At 44.1% G+C, this 24,569-nt stretch overlaps 1 protein-coding gene across 2 annotated transcripts in view; it reads right to left on the bottom strand.

Moving 5' to 3' along the window:
- GGA3 (golgi associated, gamma adaptin ear containing, ARF binding protein 3) overlaps nucleotides 1-24,569 on the bottom strand; it is a 992,054-nt gene that overhangs the window by 367,396 nt on the left and 600,089 nt on the right. For both annotated transcript variants that reach the window (XM_044085033.1, XM_044085034.1), the window contains exon 14: nucleotides 22,113-22,393. In XM_044085033.1, coding sequence (XP_043940968.1) covers nucleotides 22,113-22,393 — 281 coding nt within the window. The remainder of the gene's footprint in view (nucleotides 1-22,112; nucleotides 22,394-24,569) is intronic.

Here is a 24,569-nt window from a genome sequence, read left to right as displayed (position 1 = left end):
TGACTGGGTGGCGGGTCCGGGATTTTTTTGGACTGAGGTGGAGAGTGAGAGAAAGGGATGGTGTAACCTCCGGCGATAATTCGAAGCACCCATCGGTCCTGAGTGATACCTTCCCAGGCTTTTAGGTGCTTCAAAAGCGACCCCGACTGGCTCGAGCTGCACAGTCGGGCAATCCCTCAGGGACTGTGAAAGGCTGAAGAGCCACGAAAGGACTCGCGGTCTCCAGTGTTGCGAGGGCCTCTGCCGCCTCTGGGACGGCGTCTTCCGGAAGAATTTCCCCCTCCCCTGCCTCTGGAAGGGGGATCATCCTGCTGAGAGGGGTAAGGCTTCTGAGATCTACGGAACCACATTTTCCCTCCTCTTTTAGCCTTGGGATAAGGCCGAAAGGGAGTGGAAAATCGTGCCCCTATGGCAGTCAGAGTCTTACCCTCCTGTTCGCAGCGGGTCAGTGTGTCCTTTACCTTGGGTCCAAACAGGAGGACCCATCAAAGGCGTCAGCAAAGGAAGACTTAAAGGCCTCCGTGAAATGACACAGGCGGAGCCAGGCTTGTCTCCGTAGAGCAATGCCTGTACCTGCCGCTCTACTCGCCCCTTCGGCCGCATAAGAAATGAGCCTCATGGACGAGTTTGAAATGGACGACAATGTAGCCAGCTGAGAGCCAACCGTCTGGGCCAGCTCCTCAGGCAGGTTACCCAAGAGGGTATCGGAACGTTCTTTAATCAGATAGCTCTGAAATCTGGTAAAGTGCGTAAGGTAGTTCAAGGACCTTAATGTAAAGGCCGCTGAACTTAGGGTGCGCTCGCATCGATCCATGCTCCTAGACTCCTTATTAGGAGGATGGACGGACGTCGAAGCCTCTGCTACATCTTGCTGGGTAGCAGATGCCACCACCAAAGCATCTACAGCCACACCTTTAGTTAGAAACTCTTTTTCAGGGGGTGCCGAGAGGAACTTATTAGGATGAGCAGGCACCAGTTCCACAGAGTCTGGGTGTTCCCACGCCCTTCGACAGATCAAATCCAAGAGCTCGTCGAAGGGCGGAAACACCCAGGAGGCGGAGGGCTGAGGCCTTAAGGAACACCGACTCATCAGCAGAAGGGGGTTTGGACTGCCAGCCGCCTCGTTGCTTAAGGGCTTCCAGGATGTCTGCAAAGGAGACATCATCCGAGGATGACTTAGGGGACCCCTCTGCATCATCGAGATCAGTGTCTGATGTAAGAGACTCATCAGGGGAGTCAACGTGCTTCCTCTTGCACGATCTTTTCCTGGGGGGTTCTTCCGAAGAAGCTTCAGAAGGACCTCCAGGAGGGGGGGAAACCCCAGTGGGGGTAACCTTAGGCCCCGGGGCTCCGCTGTCTAAGGACAGGGGGACTGCCAAAGACCCAGTCTCGGTATGCAGGGAAGGAGCTGGGGAGACCGTGGAGGTAGCCAAAGATGATTTGGCTAACGCACTCCTCATAGCCCTGAAGGAAGGACCACCAGAATCCTGGGAAGGTCCCACCTCCGTGGCCACAACGATAGACGGCACTCCCGCAGCCGACGCACTGAGAGGAAGACTTGGGACCGAAAACATCAATCCCGAAGCATCCCCCCCGGGGCCGATGGAAGAAGTCCGCGTACCGAACTCCGACTCAAGAGCCGGAGTTGGAGTAAGGGTCGGGCTCGACCCTAAAACCTCCACCGGTTCCACCAGCACCGGCTCCAACGGTGCCGAGGCTGTTGGAGAAGGAACTATAGTAGCAAGGTGGACCATCGGCTCTGAAGCCGAATGGGCTGGAGCCGAAACTAACTTTTGGAATACTGGAGACTGGAAGAGTCTTAGGAGCACCCTGTCGATGTCCGAATCAGACATCTTGGAGGATCTGGACGATACCGATCGGGTCCGATCCGATTTCTCCATCGGCTCCATAGGACTAGGGGACCGGCTCCAAATGGATTCTATAACTATCGGCTCCGAGGGAGAACTCAAGGCAATTTCCCTCGGTGCCGATGAGGACTTCGGCTCCGAAGGGGAAGAGTCTGAGCCGGCAACCTCATCGGCTCCAATATCAGTGGAGCCGATGAAGGTGACCGCCTCGATGCCCCAGTCCTCAGCACCGAAACCAGAGGGGACGAGACTGGAGGCAACGAGACAGACTGTTCTGCCCTCGGCTCGGAAGTCCGTGGAGCCAATGGAGAAGTCTGCCTAGGTTTTTTGGCAGTCGGTTCCGACTGACTGGTCGGCGCCGACGCTTTTTTCTTTTTTTGAAGGAGAGGGAGAAGAAGATAAAGCCTCCTCGAAGGATGGCTTAATTAACCCCTTAAGGATTAATTTGTTTTTCCTCCCCTGGAGGACCCTTGATGAGAAGGCGTTACACATGCTACATGATTCTTGTAGGTGCTTGGCGCCTAAACAATAAACGCACGAGGCGTGGTCGTCCGTTATGGACATCTTATAACCACACCTCACGCACTTTTTAAACCCGGAGGGTCTATGCTCTTTGGACATGTCTAATTTAGAGATAACACACCCGTCTAAAGAGAAAACACACCAAAACTAGCAGTTTAAGTACAAAAAATATAAAGTTTTCTTTTTTTTTTTTTTTTTTTTTTTTATATGAAACAACAATACAGTTGTACAAAAAACAACACAGAAAGAGAGGGTCAAGACTCTCTAACTTAAATGGGTACTTGACCCACAAATAAAATGCTAGAATAGCAAATAGCAACAGGGGAAGGCCCCTCTAACTAAAACGGAAAACCTTCCCTTGACGAAAAACACAAATTCCTCAACAAAACTGTTCAATACACACTCGTATCACAACAATAGCTGTTAAAACAGCTTTTGGGTTCAAAACAAGCAAATTCCTGACAGGAAAAGCCTAAATAAATTAGTTCTTAGCCCAGCCAAGTTGAGACCACGTCTTAGCTTGTAAGCGGCAAACGAGATCTGGGGGATTAGTGGTGGTGAATCCTGGGATAAGAAATAGCTCAGCCAATAAGAGGCCTCGCTCTATAGCATAGCGTGCCGAGTCGGAGCCGAGGGATCGTCTCCGAGCCCATCAGTACAGAATGTAGGCGAGATAGGATCACATAACATCAAACATTATACTTCACATATATTGCTATATATATCATATAACCTAAGCAACATTATATAAATTATTCAATTCCTGCCCCCTTTTTAAACAAGAACCATCATTATTAAACTATCACTTACGACATAAGCAATCAAATATTTACATAATTGAAAATGAACCACACTGACACAATCCTAGTTGCAAGCATTTTACATCACAAACCATACTGACATACTCCCACTTACAAACATATATCACCTATAATCTACCCAATCATTTTCAGGCAAACATTACATAGCTTATTCAAGTCCTGCTTTCTTTTAAACCTCATTCATCCCCTGTATGTACTGTTCTCACAATTCTCATCTTTTCCTGAAGATCTCCGTTTCAATTGTTTTATCTATGTTATTATATTCACTACTTCTAATATAGTTGGCTTAGATGTTGATTTCCATTTTCTAGTAACTGCTTTTTTGGCAGCCACCATAATTAGACACAGCAAGGCTTTACCATGTCTAGGCAATTCTGATTCTGTATCACAGCTCAGAAAAATCATCTCCCTTGTCACACCAATCTGCCCACCCAGCATTTCTGGCAGTGCATCCTGCAGGGAATCCTTTAAGTCCACCAGTCCACTGCATTCCCAGAAAATATGTTCCCAAGTACCTCTTTCTTCCCTATCACACCACCATTTGCTGTCTACCTTAAGAAAAACTCTCTGGAGTCTGCTTGGGATATAAAAATATCTATATAAACATTTCCAAGCAAAAATCCTACATCTTCTAGATTTTGTTGCATATTTGGGAGCCATACATATATCCTCCCATTGTTTCTTTATGAATTGCTTATCCAATCTCTCTTACCAATCCTTTCTAACCTCCTCTGATTGATTATTACAGTTATCATGCAATGTATGTGCTCTACTAATTATTCTTTTTTTAATGGCAGCTTCTGTTCTAGATTCTACTAAAAACTACCAGTGCTGGTCTTTCATTTAGGATGCCTCTATTTCTTTCTCTTGCATATACTCTGATCTCAGTCCTTGATAAGGAAGGCAATCTCTAACCTGCAGTCCAAATATGTTCTTGGCCTCTTCCCATTCTATTACCGTTCCCTCTCTAGTAATTTGCTTCCAAAACCTTAGTTCCTTTGCCAGTTTTCTCCAGTGCTGGTTATGTTGTTGGCACCGACTAGAAAACCTTTTCCATTTGCTAATGTATGATTTTCTAGTAGCAGGCTTTCTTTCCTCCATTAGTACCTGCTGCACACCCTCAGTAAACAGGTGCCTAAAATAAATTAAGACCCTATCATCCAGGCAGTCAAATGAAGCTGCATGGTATCAGGTGTACCAAACACATCTGGTTCTTGTGTGAGTAGATCCAGTTTGTGAGGACACTTGTAGTAATTGCTCCTGACCATTTCCAAAAGAAGGGAGCAGTTACCTGGGCCAAAATGGAGCCACCACAGTGATCTTCAGAAGTACACTGGATATTAGTGTAAAGGGTGAAAAAGTATACAGGAAAGTTCTTGTCCAAGGAAAAGAAAAGGCATCTGTCTTCCAGACCTTCTTGTATAGAGTCCTGGAGCGGAATCTTGCCAGCTTGATCATTCACAGAGGAGGCAACGAGGTCTACTTGAGGAACTCTCTACATATGGATCAAATCTTGGAAGACACCCCCCCCCCCATCTAGTTTCCATTCATGAGGGTCTGCCCTTTTCCTGCTCAGTTGTCTGCCACACAACTTTGCTCTGACAGAATATAGGATGTCTGTTGAATGAGACTGTGTTATGAAGATAAAGCCCAAGCTAACATGGCTAGTCTGCAGATGGGGGTATGACCTGGTTCCCCCTTGCTTGTTGACGTACCACATGACTGTGGTATCATCTGTAACAACTAGAAGAAGTACCGGGTACCAAAGATGCCTCAAAGAGTTGAGTGGCTTGATCAGGGCAAGCATCATGTTATTTACATGCTTGTATCTGTTCTGGGTGTCCTACATGCTTTGCACTTCTATCCCTCCAGAAACTGCACCCCAAGCAAAGTCCGAGGTGTCTATGGTGACTGATTGCTTTCGAAGAGGGATTGAAGGGGAGACCTGGATTTAGGGATGTCTGTTCTCTCCACCAAGTGATATCGCTTCTGACATATCGCAGCACTTGGATCTGAAGAGACAATAGGTGCCAGTGCTAGGGCCAAAAAGACTTCAGATACCACTCTATCCATCTTATATGTAGTCTTGTTAGGAGTATCATATAAGCCACACGACCCAAAATCCTGAGGCATTCCCTCACAGTGACTGAAGTCTGAGTGGAAAACCCTAGAAATAGATTTTTTTTTTCCTGTGGAAGAAAAGCAGTTTGAACTGTGGTGTCTAGATGACATCCCAGAAACAATCCTGTGAGCAGGAGTCAAGAAAGACTTCTGAATGTTCTTTTGGAATCTCAGCTTGTGTAAGAGATCTCTCACCCAATAGAGAGATTCCTAGCACTTTGAAAAAGATAATCAAGTCATCTAAATATGGTAAAATGTGGATTTCCTGTAGACTTAGTGCAGTGGATAGTCCAAAGGATAAGGCAGAGAAAGTACAGTTTTGTACCTACCATAAATGTAGATGTCCGAGAGGAATGCATCTGCAGTCTTTACAAATGGGTTGTCCTGTCGGCAGGCAGCCCTTCTTCCAAAGTCTGGGTCTGGCTAGTTATTCGGGTATAAAGGCATCAGCCAACGCCATTCCTCAGTGTTTCTTGCCCCAGATGCCAGGTGCCCTCTTGGATGGCTAAATTTGGATAAATGTCAAAGTTTCCAAATAGTAGAGAGCAAACACATAAATAAGCATGTATGTACATATATACAAACAAATACACCATAATAGATCCCCCCAGCTAGCTGAAGATTGGCAAATACCCTAGGAGTACCTCAGAGGGAAGGATGACTGCAGATGCATTCCTCTCGACATCTACATTTATGGTAGGTACAAAACTGTACTATGTCCTTCAAGGATGCATCTGCAGTCTTTACAAATGGTAGAATACCATATAGCTAAACTAGGGAGGAGGAAATGAGAAGAGATTATGGTGTAGTTAGGATCCCTTAAAACAGCAGTGGCAAAGCCAGCACGGGATCTAGAGTATGGAGGTAAGTTATAATGCTTGGCAAATGTATGCATGGAGGTCCAAGTAGCAGCCTCTATAATGTCCTTGGTAGCCACTCCTCAAGAAAGCTGTGGTAGTGGCTGTAGCCCTTGTGGAGTGAGGCCTGATGTTCTCTGGAGTTTTCTTTCCATGGTAGGAGTAACAAAATCTAATGCAATTTCCTATCCATTTGGAGATTGTCTGTTTAGAAATTGGTTTTCCTTCCTTTCCTGCTGCATATGCTACCAGAAGCTGGTCAGTTTTTCTATTGTTTTTGTCCTGTCCAGGTAGTAGCGTAATTGTCTGTGTACATCCAAGGTATGTAAGAGCCTTTCTCCCTGTTCTGTGGGTTGGGGAAGAATGTAGGTAGGTGGATAGCCTGATTTAAAGATACTCTGGATACCACCTTAGGCATAAATGTAGGATTTGTTCTCATGGACACTCTATCTTGATGGAAGATTAGGAAGGGTTGCACTGCCATTAATGCCTGTAGTTCAGAGACCCTTCTTGCTGAAGTTTGCTGACAGCAGGAAAGCAGTCTTCCAGGATAAGTATTGTAATTCTGCTGTTGCTGCTGGTGGAAGAGTCAGTTTTTCTAGCACAAAGTTCAAGTCCCATGTGGGAAATGGAGGTTTCCTGGGAGGTTTTACATTTTTGATTCCTCTCAGAAACTGTCTGAGGAGAGGATGAAGACAGGAGGATCCAAACACTCTGCTGAAATAGCTGATGCATGTATCTTGATGGAGGAGTAGGACAGGCCTGTGAAGAGCCAGGATGTTGGCTATGTTCACCAGTTTCACATCTTGCCCTTTGCAGTACTCCAGATGAGATATCTTTTCCATTTGCTGCATAATTCTTTCTTGTTGAAGGTCAACGAGCCTCCAGGATTATGCCTTTAACCCTTTGGGATAAATTTGGGTTAATTCCTGTTATGTAATGTTCCAGGCAGTTAGCTGCAGAGTTTTTAAGTTTGGATGCAGAATGTTGTAGTTGTTCTGTGTCAGCAGTAATGGATCAGGGCAGTGTCCATATTTGTCCCCGGACATGCTCCTCAGAAGTGGATACCAATGTTGTCTTGGCCAGTCTGGGGCTATCAGAATGATCCTCCCTCTTTGATCTTAAGAGCACCTTGTGCATCAAAGGTAGTGGTGGGAATGCGATGCTGCCAGGCTTTTCCAACTGAAGGATAGGAGTCCACCTTCCAAGCAAGTGGGTGGTAAGTCCTTGTGCCAATTTCTTCAACTGGTGATTGAAAGGGATGCAAACAAGTCTATTTGTGGTAATCCCCATTCTCTTGTGATGGTTTTGAAGATGTCCGGATGCAGCATCCATTCGTGGGCATCTGTTGTAGTTCTGCTTAATATGTCTGCTAGAATGTTTTCCTTCCTGGTACATAAATTGCCTGTAACTGAATGTTGTAGCTCAGAGCCACATCCCATAGGTCCAGTGCCAACCGCATAGAGGGTATGAGTGTGTGCCTCCCTGTTTGTTGATGTACCACATAACTGTGGTGTTGTCTGTCCTTATCATCAACTGGCCTTCTTGGAGAAAAGGTCTGAAGGCCTGGATTGCCAATTTTACTGCCATCATTTCTTTTAGATTTATGTGCAGATGCAGCTGGTCTTGAGTCCATAGGCCTTGAAAGCACTTGCCCATCATGTGTGCCCCCCAACTGAGGTCTGAGGCATCTGTCGTGATGGTTTGTCTTGGTTGACTTTTGCAGAAGGGCAGTCCTGTGTTGGATTGACAGGCCTGAGCCCACCATAAGAACTCTTGCTTCAGGCATGGGATCATTGGAATTTTGGTTTCTAGGCTGTGCTTGTGCTGAGACCACAAATTCTTTAGGTACACTGTAGCATATGCAGCCTGGCATGAGGTACCAGTATTATGCAGGATGCCATGAAGCCTAGAGCTTGTAGCACTTTTCTTGCAGTTAGATGGCTCTGCTTTGTTAATGCCAAGAAGTAGAGAGGAAGTTGCTCTTTCTTTTCTGCAGTTAGAAATGCCACTTGTTTTGATGTGTCCAGTTCTGCACCCAGAAAGGTTATTCTTTGGGATGGAATCAGCCTTGACTTTTTTGTATTGACTGTATATCCCAGGGCTTGCAGCAGGTAGATGACTCTTTGTAAATCTTCTGTGAGTTTGTTTTTGTTGTCAGCTTGTATCAGGCAGTCGTCCAGGTAGGGATAGATTTGAATTCCCTGAAGTCTGCAATGAGCGATTACTGATGCCAGACATTTCGTGAACACTCTGGGCGCAGTAGATAAGCCAAAGGGCAATGCTGAGAATTGATAATGCTCTGATCCTGCAAGAAATCTGAGGTATCTTCTGCAAATTGGTCTTATGGGGACGTGCAGGTATGCCTCCTTGAGATCTAGAGTTACCAGCCAAGACTCCTTGCCCAGCATGGGAAGAAGCTGCTGTAGGGTCAGCATTTTGAATTTTGGGACAATGAGGAATGTGTTTAAAGCGGACAGGTCTAGAATAGGTCTCCATTTGTTTTCTTTTCTTGGTACCAGGAACAGCCTGGAGTAAAATCCTTCCCTTGCTCCATAAATGGTACCTTTTCCACAGCTCTCATTCTTAATAATTGAGATATTTGTTTTACAGCTTCTGCCCTTTGACAAGGTGGTAGGTTTGGCATTCTCTTCCTGGTAGTGTATGGAAATGGAACCTGTAACCTTTGTCTATAGTCTGCAAAATCCATTTTTCTTGTAATGCAGTGCCAGTTTCTTGAAAATAATGTTAGCAAGGGTGCTTCTAGTTGTTCAAGTCACTGTGATTGAGTTGTTGTAGTGGTGGTGGCTGTATCCGCCTCGCTGGTTGTTGCCCTGCACCTCTGGATTGGTTTCTGCCTCTAGAGATTCCTGCCTCTTTGTGCCTTAGAGGAGTCCGAAAGGACCAATTCTTGAGGGCCAGTTCCTGCTAAACCTTGGAGGTTGAACTTGTAAGAAATCTTTCACTGTTTGCACAGATTTTGCTTTCTCTTCCATCTTTTTAGTACCGGGCACAAATAAATTGACCTTGTCCATAGGTGCATCCAAAAGCTTAGATTTGACATGGTCTGGTAATGCCTGTTCTTTCAACCATGCATGCCTCCTAATAACTGTGCCAGTCATGGCTGATCTAAAGGAAGCCTCCAGTGCATCATAGCCACATTTTAAAGAATGGTTACTAACCTGCTGTATGTTATGTAACATTTCTTGAACATACTTTTATCTATAGATTCTTCTGAGGACAGCTTTGTAGTCAACTGGTCAAGCATAAACTCTTGATATTGAATCATATGAAATTGGCAGTTCAAAGCTCTAGCTGACAAAGTAGCAGAGGTGTAAACTTTTTACCCCATCTCTCTAAGGACCTGGAAGGAGGGGTTTTAGAAGAAGTAGCTGCTACAGCTTTAGGGCCCTGGGAGATAGTCTCTGGATCTGCAAAAGGAGCCTTATATAAGTGGTGATGAGTGTCCGGACCCTGTAGTACCTATCGGGCTTAGCAGGAGCCGGAGGCAAAGTATCAGGAGCAGTGCAAACATGATTAAATGCATCATCAACAACAGATAGGACTGGAGGTATAGCTAAAGGCCTATGCTGTGGCAAGTGTAGAAAGGTCCTAAGCCTTTTCCTAGAGTCTGAGAAATCTTGGCCTGCCACTGAAATTGTTCCCTCATAGCATGCAAGGTTTCAAAGGAAAATTCCTCAGGAGGAGAGGCTGAAGGATGGACTCCTCAGCATCAGAGTCTTCGTAAGGAGAATAAGAAGCCTCAGGAGGGTCTGTATGATCTGAGTCATCAGAGGAATCATCTGTGGCTACTGGCTCAGGGGCTCTGCGCCCTGTCTGGATGTGGCTGGACTCCACGAATTAAAGAGATGAGATCCTCTGCCAAAGAAAGCATATGGGAGCTGGTGCTGGGCCTGTGAGAGAGGGGGCAGGCACAGGTTTTGATGCTTTGGCTGCCTTAGCCCTGGCAAAGGCCTTGAAATATCTAGGGAATGGTGTCTGATAAATCCTGTGAAATCGCAACAGAAGGTTGGATTTCAAGCCGCTTCTACCATGATAGAAGAGGCCTCGGTAGAAAGCAAGTTATATCTGAGAAGAAGAAGAACTCGGTCGTTTCGAAACCGAGAGACGTGACTGCTTTTGCTTAATTTTGCTTTCGTTTCGGACCGCGAAAGACCAAAGTGTCAGTCCCTTTCTTTTATTTTCTTTTGGTTTCTTAGTCGGAGGATCCCGGCGGCATAATGTAGGCAAAATTGAGCCGAAAATCTGTTCAGCCAGGCTGGGCCTAAACAATGTATGCAATAGGAGTGGAAATCTTTATGAGGTATTTGTTTCACAAGATAAACAATTATTAACTTTCTCTGACATCGTAGTAATCTCTGGATCTGACCGACCGGCACTTGCGAACAGCTTCTGCTTGAAAGACTGAGGAAATAGCGCCGCTGATGCCTTTATACCCGAAATAACTGCGCCAATGACGCCGGTGAAGTGCGACACCCAGCAAGCCCAGACCAGATTTGAACTGAAGATCAAGGAAGGCTGCCTGACGACAGGACAACCCATTTGTAAAGACTGCAGATGCATCCTTGAAGGACATCAGATAATGTGATCCAGACACACCATACCTTAAGGAACAACTGAAGTCTGGATGAACAAGTATGTGATGACAAGCATCCTTTGCATCTAGTGTTACCAGGAAACTTGAAAGAGGAAGAAGAGGTAACAGGTTGTGAAGTGACATCACTCTGAATTTGGGCACTGTCAAAAACAGGTTTAGGAAAGAAAGATCCAGAACTGGTCTCCAAGCATCTTCTCTCTTTCTTTTGCATTAGGAACATCCTTGAATAAAAACCTTTCCCCACCTGGGAAGGAGTAACTGGTTCTATCACCCTTGGGAGAATACATGATGAGCAGGTGGGCAAAAAGAGAGTCTGACTTGGAGAATGAGGAATGACCACACTGGAAAGCAGGAATTTCCTCCCACTGCCATCTGTAACCTTTATGAATGATTTCCAGTACCCTTTACTCTGAAACTAACTTTTGCCAAAGAGAAAAATGGAGATTCACGCTTTATGGAAGAAAAATGGGGCTGGAGTGAGAGGGGGTCACAAGGTCTCTTGAACAGTCACTTAGACTTGTTGGAATGTCCCTGGTTCTGGGAGGTTCAAGGCTTCTTTTTGTAACCCCTTGCCATTTCTTCTTAAATGTCTGCTTACCTGTATTTTGATGAGACTGTTTATTCTGCTTTTTGCCAAAACTGGATGAGGAGTTAAGAGAATCCCTTAAAACTTTTGGAAAAAGAGGGCTGAAAAATCTCAGTGATTTCCTGGATCAGCTTACCCCTTTCATCATACATTTCTGCAGCATAGGAGCCAAAAAGTACAGTTGTGTACACTTACCATAAATGTAGATGTTCAAGTGTATTCACTGTTGCAGTAATTACATTTGAGTTATCTGCTTGCAGTAGCCCTCAGTCAGCCTGATTAACAAAGTCTTGGGTTGCAGACTAGCCTGCATCGGTTGCTGTCCCTTCTTCCATGACATCAGGTCGTCAGGGGTATAAAACATGCAGCCGATGCCATTACATCAGTTTTTCTTGCCCCAGATGTCAAGTGCCCCCTTAATGGGAAGCAATTAAATCTATAATACAAGGATATACCTCCAACAAAAAAGCAAATACATCAAAAAGCGTTTTGAACATAGTAAGTGAGAGTAGAGGTATAGCCAAAAGAAGAAAGGGGACTGGAGTGTAACCAGGACTGCAACAGTGAACACACTTGAACATCTACATTTACGGTAAGTGTACACAACTGTACTATGGTCTTCGTGTTTCACTGTTGCAGTCATTACATTTGGGTAGATTCCCAAAGCTAGGGTTGGGAGGAGGAATTTAAATAGAATTAGGACCAGCTATAAAGCCCTGCAAGACTGCAGTGGCAAAACCAGCTCTGGATTTAGAGAAAATTGGCAAATGATAATGCTTGGTGAAAGTATGTACAGAACTCCAGGTAGCAGCTTCTAGGATGTTCCTTGTAGGGACGCCCCTGAGAAAGGCTGCAGAGGTAGATGCAGCCCTGGCTGAATGGGGCCTGATGCCCTTTGGGATAGGTTTGCCATAGGTTCATAGGTAGGTACTAGGCTATTGGCCCAAGGACCTACGTAAGCCTAGCCAGCAAGGTATCATAGCTTACACCACCCAAGAAAGTTATTTTCCTGTGCCACTGTCCAGCAGACACAGAAGTGATCCCGGGGTGTATTTCCTATTTCCCATCCACTCATCAAGATTTTTCTTGAAGAGTGCTAATGAAGAACTTTGCTTGACATAGATGGGTAGCTTATTCCAGAGTATAGGAAGTCTCTAGGACAGGAATCTATCCCTCCAGTGTGTCCTGTTTATTGTGGTGAGAGCGTGTAGCTTGGAGGGATTGGGATTTCTTTAGGTGTAGCATGTCCAACAGCTCTGGGTTTGACATAGCTTTATATGTTAGGCAGAGATCACCTCAGAGTAGGTGATATGCTACGGAGTAAAGCTGGAGTTTTTGGAGGCGGTCAGTGTAGGGCATTTGTTTGAGGCCAGTAATCCTCTTTGCGAGGTACTTCTGTGGCCTTTCCAGCTGCTGCAGATGTCTTGTGAGGTACATTCCAAAAAGGGTGTTGTACTCTATAATGGGTCTAATGAGTGACGGGTAGAGGGGAACAATGACCTCTTTTTTCCTGGATGAGAACCCTTTTATGATGAGGTGTGCCATGTAGAAGGACTTCCTGACTACTGTGGTGATGTGACTATCAAAGGAGAGACTACGGTCTCTTATCATGGTGCCTATAGCAGAAATGAATGCAGTGGCCTATCAATTTTGAAATGGTTTGCTTTGAAATAGCTTTCCCTTCTGTCCCTGCAGCAAATGCCACCAACAGTTGTTCAGATTTCCTTTGAGGTTTAGTCCTGTCCAAGTAGAATCTAAGTTGTCTGTGCACATCTAAGGAGTGCAGTATCCGTTCCCCTTTGTTCTGTGGGTTAGGAAAGAAGGTAGGCAAATGAATGGACTGATTAAGAGCCACACTGGATATCACCTTGTGCATGAAGGAGGGATTGGTTCTGAGGGACACCCTGTCCGCGTGAAAGATGATGAAAGGCTCCACTGTCATAAGGGCCTGTAACTCAGATGCCCTTCTTGCAGAAGTGATTGCTAAAAGGAAAGCTGTTTTCCAGGAAAGGAATTTTAAATCTGCAGTAGCAGCTGGCTCGAAAGGAGGAAGAGTGAGTTTCTCCAAGGCAAAGTTAAGGTCCCAGGCTGGAGTTGGAGCTCTCCTCGGTGGCCTTAAATTTTTGGCCCCTCTGAGGAACTGCTTGAGCAGTGGGTGAGAGAAGAGGGGAGGCTCTGTGCTATAATGAGCTGAAATGGCTGAGGCATGAATTTTGATGGAGGAAAAGGACAAGCCTTTAGGAAGCATCTCAGTCAAATATTGTAGAATCGGAGGTAAACTGGGCACTGCTGAGCTCATCCCTTGAGACTGGTTCCAGGTACAAAATCTTTTCCATTTTGTAGCATAAGATTTTTTAGTACTAGGCCTCCTAGCCTCTAAAATGATATCCATCATGGATTTACTGAGGGGTGGTAAAGGAGAGATTAGATAATTAGCCAGGCTGCTAGGTTCAGGGTTTGCAGCTGAGGGTGCAGAATCTGGTTCTCCTGCTGAGACAACAGGGAAGGAGTCTGAGGCAGGTGCCATGGGGCAGAGTGTGACACACTGCGCAGGAGGGGATACCAGTGTTGGCGTGGCCAGTCTGGTGCAATTAAAATCATCCTCGGCTTGTCCTGTTTGATCTTTAGTAGTACCTTGGAGAGCAGAGGCAGAGGAGGAAAGGCATAAACTGATAGGTTTTTCCAGTTGAAGGATAGAGTATCCACTTTCCAAGCGAGTTTGTGTGGAATCCTTGTGCACAATTTGTCCAACAGATGGTTCTGGGGGGAGGCAAACAGGTCTATAGCTAGGATCCCCCATTTGCTTGTCAACATGTTGAAAATCTTTGGTTCCAGTTTCCACTTGTATGGGTCCATGAGGTTTCTGCTTAGTCTATCTGCCAGTGTATTTAGTTTTCCTGGCAGGAATTGAGCTTGTAGATTCACTTGATAGCTCAAGGCTGTGTTCCACAATGCCATGGCTAGTCTGCAGAGGGGGTAAGAGTGTGTACCCCCCTGCTTGTTTATGTACCACATGACCGTGGTGTTGTCCGTCTTTACCATTAGTTGTCCTGGAAGAATGTGGTCCTTGAAGGCTATCAGAGCATTCTGTACAGCTAACATTTAATTTTGATTTATGTGTAGGTGCATTTGACTTGGGTTCCATTTGCCCTGAATGCACTTCCCTGCCAGGTGAGCCCCCCATGCATAGTCTGATGCATCTGTTAAGGTTTGGGTGGCAGGGGGTAGTGAGAATGGTAGTCCCTTGTTTTGGTGGCAGGCCTCTGCCCACCAAAGGAACTCTAGGCATAGGCAAGGTATGATAGGAATCATAGCTTCAAGATCCTATGAATGTTGACACCATAGGCTTTTGAGATACCTTTGCAGTTTCCTCATATGCAGCCTTGCATATTGAATTAGAAGAAGGCCATGAACCCCAAGGCTTGCAGTATTTGCCTTGCAGATAACTGGGTTTTTGTGGCTACTTGTATGAAGTAGGTTGTCAGATAAGTCCATTTTTCTGGCGTGAGGAAAGCCATCTGGGAAGTTATATTTAAGCTTGCTCCCAGGAATATAATTCGTTGACAGAGTACCAGGTGTGATTTCTTTTCATTTATTTGTACCCCAGACAAGTCAGTACCCTTTGAACAAAGTCCAGATGATTCAAAAGTTTGTCCTGGCTTTCTGCCTGAATTAGGCAATCGTCTAGGTATGGGTATATTTGAATATTTCTTTGCCTGCAGAATGCAATGACTGGAGCTAGGCACTTTGCGAATACCCTGGGCGCAGTAGATAAGCCAAAGGGCAGTGCAGAGAACTGATAGTGCGTGTAGCCTGCTTTGAAGTGTAGGTATCTTCTGCAAGACTCCCTGATAGTGATGTGAAGGTAGGCTTCTTTTAAAGTCTAGTGTTGCCAACCATGCATCTTTGCCTAGCATAGGAAGCAGCTGGTGAAGAGTCAGCATCTTGAATTTTGGAATCACCAGAAAGGTATTTAGAGTAGAAAGGTCCAGGACAGGACGCCATGTATTGACTTTTCTGTGAACCAGAAAAAGTCTTGAATAGAAACCTTGTCCCTTTTCCTCTTCTGGTACTAACTGAATAGTCCCCATGCTTGAGAGAGAGAGTACTTGATTTTGGGCCTCTGCCCACTGATTTGGGGTAGATCTGGCCACCTGCTTGGTGTTGGTAAGGTGTGGAAGTGAAATCTGTATCCTTGGGACACTATATTTAAAACCCATTTGTCCTGGGTAATGAGTTCCCAGTTTTTGGCCTGCAGACCAATCTTTCCGCCTAAAGGAGCATTCAGTTGGGAAGTGCTTGGAGGTTTTAAAAGCAAGTCATTGAGATGAGATTTGGGTGCGGAAATCCCCCCAATGCTTAGTCTTGTGTGTCCCCTGGGACTGAAACCTGGGGTTTCTGCTGTGTCTGGGTTTGGCTTGAGAAGACCTGGAAGGGGCTGGAAAGGACCAATTCTTAGAGGGCCAGTGCCTACTAAATCTAGGAGGCTGAACATCTTTAACAGTTTGCATAGATTTAGCTCTTATCTTCCATCTTTTTAAGAACTTCTTCAACCTTGTTGCCAAACAGGCGGTCCTGATTTAAGGGAGCATCCAACAATTTAGCTTTAACATGATCAGGCAAAGATTGCTCCTTAAGCCAAGCATGCCTTCTGAGCACAGACCCAGTAACAGCAGCCCTGCAAGAGGCCTCTAATGAATCAAATACACATTGAAAGTATGTTTTCCAACCTGTTCAGCAGAATGTATTAAATCCTGTAATTCTTTATTTTCTGCACAGTCAGGAATCAACATAATTTTCTGTTTAAGCAATCCAATCACATGTTGCTGATAGTTTAACATATGAAACTGGAAGTTTAAGGCCCTAATGGCCAAGGCTGCAGAAGTGTAAACCTTATTATCCCATCTATCCAGTGCCCTAGAGACTCTATCAGAAGGGGTAGGATTTTTAGCAGTAGAAGCCTTAATGCCCTTGGGTCCCTGTGAAACAGCCTCTGGATCCGCAATAGGATTTTTAAAAAAGAACTTGTGTGAATCAGGAACCCTGTAATATCTGTCAGGTTTTCTGGGAGCAGGAGGCAAAGAATCAAGGGCCAAACTAAATTCCGAAAAAGCATCATCAACAATGTCTAGTACAGGAGGAATAGCTAAAAGCCTATGCTGAGGCAGGAGTAAGAAATCCCTTAGCCTCTTTTTTGAATCAGAAAAATCCTGGCTTTCCCAGTGGAAATGCTCCTTTATTATGTAAGGTTTCACCAAATGAAACATCCTCTGGAGGGAAAACAGAGGGAATAGAGTCCTCTGCATCAGAATCCTCATAAATAGATAAGGGCAAATGCAGATCATCAGAAAAATCAGAATCCTGATCAGAAGATTCATAAACAACTTCAGTCCTAGGTCTCTTAGGAGGAGGAGGTTGGCTTCCCCTGATTAGAGTTATAAGATCTTCAGCCATTCTTATCATTTGTTTTTTAGGCATAAGAGGCCTGAGCATGCGACCTGGGCGCCGGTTTTTTAGACATGGTTTGAGATTTAGGCCTAAATAAAGAAGGAGGCATTGGTTTAATATGCAAGATTGTAAGCCGGAATACACCCTCAGAAGCCGGTGCCTGCACAGCGGCTCCGGACCCATCCAAGGTAGAGACATCCGCAGGTTCCATAGTTGAAGCATCTTGTGGAATACCGGACTCCAAATGGGTCTCAGTAGAGGCCTGTGAATTAGAAGTAGCGGGTATCAGGGGCTGCAAAAGCACCTCACTGAGTACTGGTGAACTGGCGACTGGCTTAGAAGCGTTGTTGGCAGTTTTGGACCTCGGCAGCCTGTCTCTGTCTTTATCTTTGCATTTTTTCAAAATCCCAGTAGTCGGATGGCTAACCGACATTTCTGGATAATTAAACCGAGAACGGAAATATTTAGAGGCAAAAATATACCGACGGATAATGCGCTGATTAAATAAAGCACAAAACCGACAGCAAGGTACGTCGTGGTCAGGGCCTAGGCAAGGAATACAGTACGAATGAAAATCTTTATGAGGTATTTGCTTTCCACAAGTAATGCAATTATTAACTTTTACTGACATCAGTAAGGAGCAAGAAAAAGTTTCCCCAATGGGGTACTTAGCTTCAGCTGAAGACTTTGGTTCTGAAACTCGAAAACGAAAATTTCAGGAGTAGCCCGATCGGCACTTGCGAACTGCTTCTGCTTTGGGCACCGCAAGGCAAGAAAGACTGATGTAATGGCATCGGCTGCATGTTTTATACCCCTGACGACCTGACGTCACGGTAAAAGGGACAGCAACAGACACAGGACCCAAGACTTCAGGCCGACTGAGAGCTACTGTAAGCAGATAACCCAAATGTAATGACTGCAACAGTGAAACACGAAGAACATCCTAAATGTCTATCCAAAGGGAAACTTACTGGAAGAAGTATTAACATTGTCATAAACACACTGTAAATGGTTTACACTGAAAACCTTGAAACTGCATCAGTTGACCGGCATGTGGGCGAATTGCAGTTTTTAAGTCGGCAGAATGTCATACCAAAATGTATCAACTACACTACAGCGAACAGGGAGTGTAGTTCTAGTATTTGGGTTCGACATTGTGCAGGCAGATTGTGGTTCAGTGAGGAACAGGGAATTAGCCAATTTCCTAACTGTAGTGTGATCTCGGAGTTGGTATATTTAATGTGCAGGGGATGTGGGGTGCAAGGGGGTAGAGCCTCCCTGCAAAATAGTAGAATTAACATACTGTTGACTTTAGAGTGTAACGGTACATTAATGTGCATAGCAGGAGGTGCTATGTTGAATACATCAAACCATGGTTGTCAATGTATTCATTTTCGCCTTGGCTTACTTCTCAGCATTCCGGACTCAGCATTTCGGGTTGACATTCTAAATGGTCGACCGAAGAAGATTCAGAATGCCAATAGTAAAGCCTGTGCAATAGAACAAACTAAATTATTTAAAGCAAATTTTTCCTCACAAGAAGAAACTGCAGAATAACAGTCCTCATACTTTCATAATTAGTCAGAATAAACCTTTAACGTATCATTCTGACAATTTAAAATTCTGAAAATCAAAGTCGCAGAAGTATACACTTTTTTCCCATACTTACCAATAATTTTTCTGTCCTTATCAGAAAGAGTAGAATTGAAATTAACTAAATGTTTAGCAGCAGTGGGATCAATAAAATGTATAGCTGCTGGGTAAGTTTTGGGAAGAGTGTATAAAATTTTAAAAGACTGAGAAACTTTATACATCCTATCTGCCATTTTAGGGGCAGCTGGCTGACTATCAAGAAAACTACAGGCATTAACACGCACACATCCTCTAAAGCAGGCAGAACAGGAGGAATCAGTGTAGTTCTGGAAATTCCTTCTGTAACAACTCAGTATTTTCTGAGGGACAGTGAAACCGCAGTGTTCTTCCACTGAAAACACTGGCACATTCTAGCAACAGTCTCAGTGAAAGAGAACACCCACAGGGAGAACCAGGAAACTGAACCCTTTCCAGAGTCTGAATAAGAAATCTGAGCATAAAACCCAGTATCACCTTTCTTCTTCCTGTTCAAATTCAGAATCTTGAACTTCTTCAGGAAAAGAGGTATCCCTCTTTCTTTTATCAGAAACTACTTTACAAGAAGGATTAATAACCCAAATTAAAGCCAGGGTCAAACCCAGTAAACCACTCTTGTCTAAGAAAATTTGAGGAGAAGTAGATAGATGTTTAATTTTCTGTTTCTTTATGACAGGAAAGATGGGACTAACAGTGCTATTAATGGCAACAGCAGCTTCCCCAGGGATAGGCACAGCATTCTGACAAAACAGGGAAATCTTCCCTGTTTTCTCTCCCAAAACTGTCAAAGAGTGTACCCCCACCCACACACACACTGAGTGGACCCCAGAAGCCGTATGAATGTGGATAACCACTCAGTCCATAGTGGCTATACATATCTCCACCACCAGAGGGTCCCAGAGTAAAAGATGAGTGGTCTGAGGTACAACAAAGGGCCATAACAGAGTCATCCACCTGCAAATGAAACTAATTGCTAGCAAACTGCTAGCATGCTCTGGTGGCAATGGCTGCTTAATTTTTTTTCTTTTTGTGGCTGGAAGGAGGACTGTGGGACCCTTAGTTTGTTCCATGGTCAAGATGAAAATGGTGCCTCTTTCCCAGGGAAGATAAGCAGTAAATACTGTTAAAAACTATCCCTGGGATTCAATAACACCTATATTAAATGTACACCATTTTGAGAGAACAAGTAATACTGGCATAACTCGCACCTTCTTCCTCCTAATTTTAGTTTTCATACTGATTTTCTTTCAGCTTTAAATGCTGACAGGGATTCATAAAGGTTGCCACAAAGTGTAGACTACATGTACACTTTGAGCGACTAGAAAGCACAAAAAATGTGGTAGGGATGTTCTTGAATACCTATCGTGTACACTTAGTGTAGGTGTCAATGAATCTGGCCCTATGTCTTTAAAAGTCAATTTTTCCAATTTAATAAATTTGCTAGCCCCAAATAAATGTTCTCAATAGTAAAAAAGGATTTCAATTACTTTACACAACTTTTAAACTGACAAGAAAAAAACAGTGCTCCCTTTTAAAAGTATGATACAATCTTTAAACAATAAGTTACAACACAAAACTCCTAGCTTTAAAATAATTTTTCTTGAAGAGGAAAGTGATAAAATACAAGTAATATTTAGTAAATAGAATTTCTTTCCTAAAAGGGAAATTATCTAACCAGCAAAGGAACAGCACCAAGCTGACTGTCAATCTTTGAAAGCCTTACAGGAGTGTTCTCTGGCCGACTGTTATAATCTTGGTAAGATATAACCCATAGAGCTAACGTTTCTGCAACAGTGATCAATATGATGAACAATGACATGGCACAGTCTACATGTCTCTCTCATTGGGGGATGGTTTGGAGTACGAGTCCCAGGATATACACTCTGCCTACAAATCTCCAGTGGAGACCACAGATTGACAGAAACGTCTACCTACAAATCGGGGTGTGCTACTGAGGGAGAAGTCTCTCTGGAAACAGGTGACAAGTCCTTGCACAACTCAAATGCATGCTGTGCCCCTAAAGCCTAGCTGGTATCTGCAGAGAATGATTTAGCTCAAGTAAAATCCCTGTAATGACTGCCTGGATAATGGCTATGCAGCTTTCATGCTTTTGCCCTGATACAGGGGAAAACAAAGTAGCTACTAATTACTTTTGGGATGGCTCAACGGTTGGTAAAAATACAGCAGGAAAAAGGAGTGCAAAAAATCAACATTTTCTGAACCAGTAGTTGGAACTACAATACTACAATGGTTGAACGCTGCTTTCTTACTTAAGACGGAGATATAAACAGGCCAAATATTGGGCTTCATGTAAAAGCAAATTTTAACAAACTTTAGATAGTCAAACTCCGATTGAAATGGTTCAGTCTGTCTAGAAACAGCATCAGATCCATTATCTGTCTCTGTACTGCTTAGAAGAGATCTTACCTTAGAACAAACATTTGGAATGTTACCTATGTTTATAAAAAATGCTGGCTGTCTGACATCATGCCCTGTTTTTCACATACCCGCGCTGCAAACTGGAGGTCACCAGAGAATGACTCATCTCCAGTTTTATTTTTCTATCAAGCACTGTGAAGGTCAAACCATGCAGATCAGTGCCCTATCCTGTTTAAGAAGTACATAAATAGCATCAGACATGACAAAACTCACATAAAGCAGGGAATTTCACACAAGGAAAAATACTAAATATTTTACAGTAGTTACATAAAAACACACAGACTGTTCTAAAACAGCATAACCTTTATGCAGATCTTGATATTATATTAAGTACAGGGCACTGTGAAAACTGATGAAAACTACACAATATAACCTAAAGAGAAGTTAAACTTGGTAAAGAGAAAAAAAGGATCCCTTGTGTTTACATCAGCAGATTCATAAAGACAATCACAAACAGCCAGTCCAAAGATAGTGCTCACACAAGATGTGAAAACACTTTTTTGGAAGGAGGCATACACCTTAATAAGCTTTATATAACCAACTCTGAGACTGATGCACTTTGGGGGCAGATTCTCTTTCTCCCATGCAGTGCACTTACTGACTGGCATCACCATTTGATAATGGCACATTAGTTGAACTAATGTCCACTATAATACCACCACCATCCTACTCTTCATTTTTCCTTAAAGCTGTCCTTCAAAGAGAATGATGAGAGCTACCACCTTTAAACAGAAGTTAAGAAATGAAATTTAAGTCTAAGACCACAAGCCAGGTCTACAAACTTCCTGAAAAACATAAAAGAATTTTTAGTATTAAAAATACCCACTCTGACTTTACATGAAATATACAGCAGTGTCCAAAAAGACGGGTACTCTACCTAGTATATTTTATTTCAGTGAAGAGGAGTAATTTCTAGAATAAACAGCATACCCATCCACTGCCATACAAAAATATGGATACAATTCCTCCACACAAATGATTTGTTGATAGGGACTGTGCCAAAGACCACACTCTCAATTCAAACACTGCTCCCAGAAATGAAGATAATGAGTGGCAGCACTGCCAGCCAGTCAGAAGGTATTATCAACTGCTTACCACAAAATGTCAATGACAACACATTTAAGGTGGTGCACACTCAAAATAAAAAGGCTGCAATGAAGACATAAATGACTATTACAGGTACTCTACATGCAAAACACTTACTTGGTTTAATGGACTCCAAAGGAACATGGACACCTGACAGAGATATCTCCATCCCTCTCAGTGGACTATTTTGCTGAGATGAAAGTTGAGGGGTCAGTGAATGAAAAAGTGGGCTTCCTGGCCCTGGTCCAGAAGTGGCATCTACCGAATGAATACTGGCAGTAGTGAGTGAAACATGAACTGGTATGCCATCTGGAGTACTCAAATGGGAAGGTGCAACACAAGTCTGAATGGCAGTTCCTGGGTGGCACACAGTTGTTGTCTTCTCCTGAGATGTTGTTCTGGGATGGGAAAACAGACAAAAATAAAGTCTTTAAGCTGTATTAATGTTGGAGTACCATGTCAACAGCCTTCTGAAAAATATGCTATGGTACATTATCAAGCCATAATGTGACCCTCCCCAATGCCTGCTTCCATACATGCTATATAAAAATTTTTTTTACATCATTCTTTTTGGCAGTGGTTTCCCATCCTTGTCACCTTCCAAGATCATCAAGCCATGCCACCCATCTCATCATTCTTTCCTGTTCCTTACCATCCAAAGATGCAGGAAGGGAGCCAGTTCAGTTAGTGGTTTGGGTGCCTGTATAAACTGCTGGAGGAGGATGGGTGTGAGCGGTTGCAGTTGGCAGGAAGGCAGTTATGGCTTGCAATATGGGTGACACTTAGCAGCTGTAATAGTACTTACCTAGTGGATTTCTCAGCAAGCAAATCCTGCACTGCCATACTGCAGTCCCACTATGCAGCACAAGGGAAGTTGGCATACAGAGACTCATTTCTCCTTGGGAGACAGCAATCACAAGCTTAGATTAGTCATCAAGGGAACAGGGGTGCTCCCAAAGGAGACAGTGGGCCATCTCCAGGCCACTAAGCTGCTTCACTCCAACACCTGACACTCAATAGGAAATGGAGAGATAGCTGGGGTTCCTGAATAGGAATGAATTGGCTGCATGCCTTCGTTCTAGCCTATGAATACTAGACTTCAATTCCACTGGAACAAATCGACCAGATGGGTGAAGGCGGGACAGCCACTGGGCAAGGTCCTAGGGGGAAGTTAAAAAAAAGATTCAGGAAACGTAGGTGACGGCCAGAGGCAGTACTGCTCATCCTGCTGGAGGTTAGGAAACCCACCAGTAAGGATATTTTCTGAGTAAAATTAGAAGTTATGTACCTACCATAACGTTCCATGTTAGTTGTCTTCTCTCGCCTTCTTTCTTGCTGGATGGGTTCGGAGCCAATCCTTGGCTCCGACTCGGCACTTGCTAAGCTCGAGAATCACTTTTACCAGCTCGAGGCAGCCCTATATCCCATGATGCAAAGCGGTAATTACCCAGATCTCGTTTGGTATCTAGAGGAAAACTGCCTGCAATCTTTCTACAAGGAAAGCAGAATAATTAGCCTAGAAGACTGTAAGAGGAACCAGGTAACAGAGATCCTAAGCTAACTGGTGTCCGAGGGAGAACAATCTCCCCGAGAAGGGGAAAAACAAGGTCTGTCCAGGCTAGGGGGACAGGAGGGAGGGACGCAAGAAAGAAGGCGAGAGAAGACAACTAACCTGGAACATTATGGTAGGTACATAACTTCTAAATGTTAAGTTGTCAATCTCGCCTTCATTCTTGCTGGATGGGACCGCGTCCCTAGCACCCCTATCCTGGGTGGCTCAATGGTACAGGCTCTTCAGAACTGTGGAACCAAAACTTGCCCTGTCCCTGGAGGCCAAATCCAATTTGTAATGAGAAACGAAGGTATGAGGAGTGGCCCAAGTGGCTGCTGCACAAATAGTGTCCAAGGGTAGTCTAGCCTGAAAAGCTGTAGATGTGGCTAGACCTCTAGTAGAATGCGCTTTAGGTTTTGAGATCAGCTGTTTGCCCCTCAGCTGATAAATGTCAGAAATGGTGGACGATAGCCATCTGGATAAGGTTACTTTAGAAACAGGAAGACCTTTCCTATTTTCAGCATAGGAAAGAAAAAGCTGATCAGATTTCCTAAATTGCTTTGTTCTGTCCAAATAATATCTGAGTTGGCGATGAACATCTAGGCAATGCAGTTTTTGTTCTGCCCTGTTAGAATAATTGGGAAAAAATACAGGAAGGTCAATGGATTGATTTAAATTTGTTTTAGAAGCAACCTTGGGCAAAAAGGATGGATTGGTTCTTAAGGACACTCTATCCTTGTGGAAGACCAAGTAAGGGGGACGAACAGAGGGCATGTAGTTCCGACACTCTCCTAGCCGAAGTAATAGCAACTAGAAAGAGAGTCTTCCAAGAAAGACATTTTAATGAGCATGTAGCAGCCGGTTCGAAAGGGGGAAGTAACAAGGATGTCAGCACTAAATTTAGGTCCCACTGTGGTGGAGGATCTCTAACAGGGGGCTTAAGAAGGAACACCCCTTTGAGAAAAGCTTTACAAAGTTTGTAAGACATGATATTGTGGTCTGCAAATCCGACATGGAAATTA

The sequence above is a fragment of the Protopterus annectens genome, chromosome 10.part0, assembly GCF_019279795.1.
Source record: "Protopterus annectens isolate FY-2018-M chromosome 10.part0, PAN1.0, whole genome shotgun sequence".
Lineage (NCBI taxonomy): Eukaryota > Metazoa > Chordata > Ceratodontiformes > Protopteridae > Protopterus > Protopterus annectens.
This window is presented reverse-complemented; position numbering and strand designations above follow the sequence as displayed.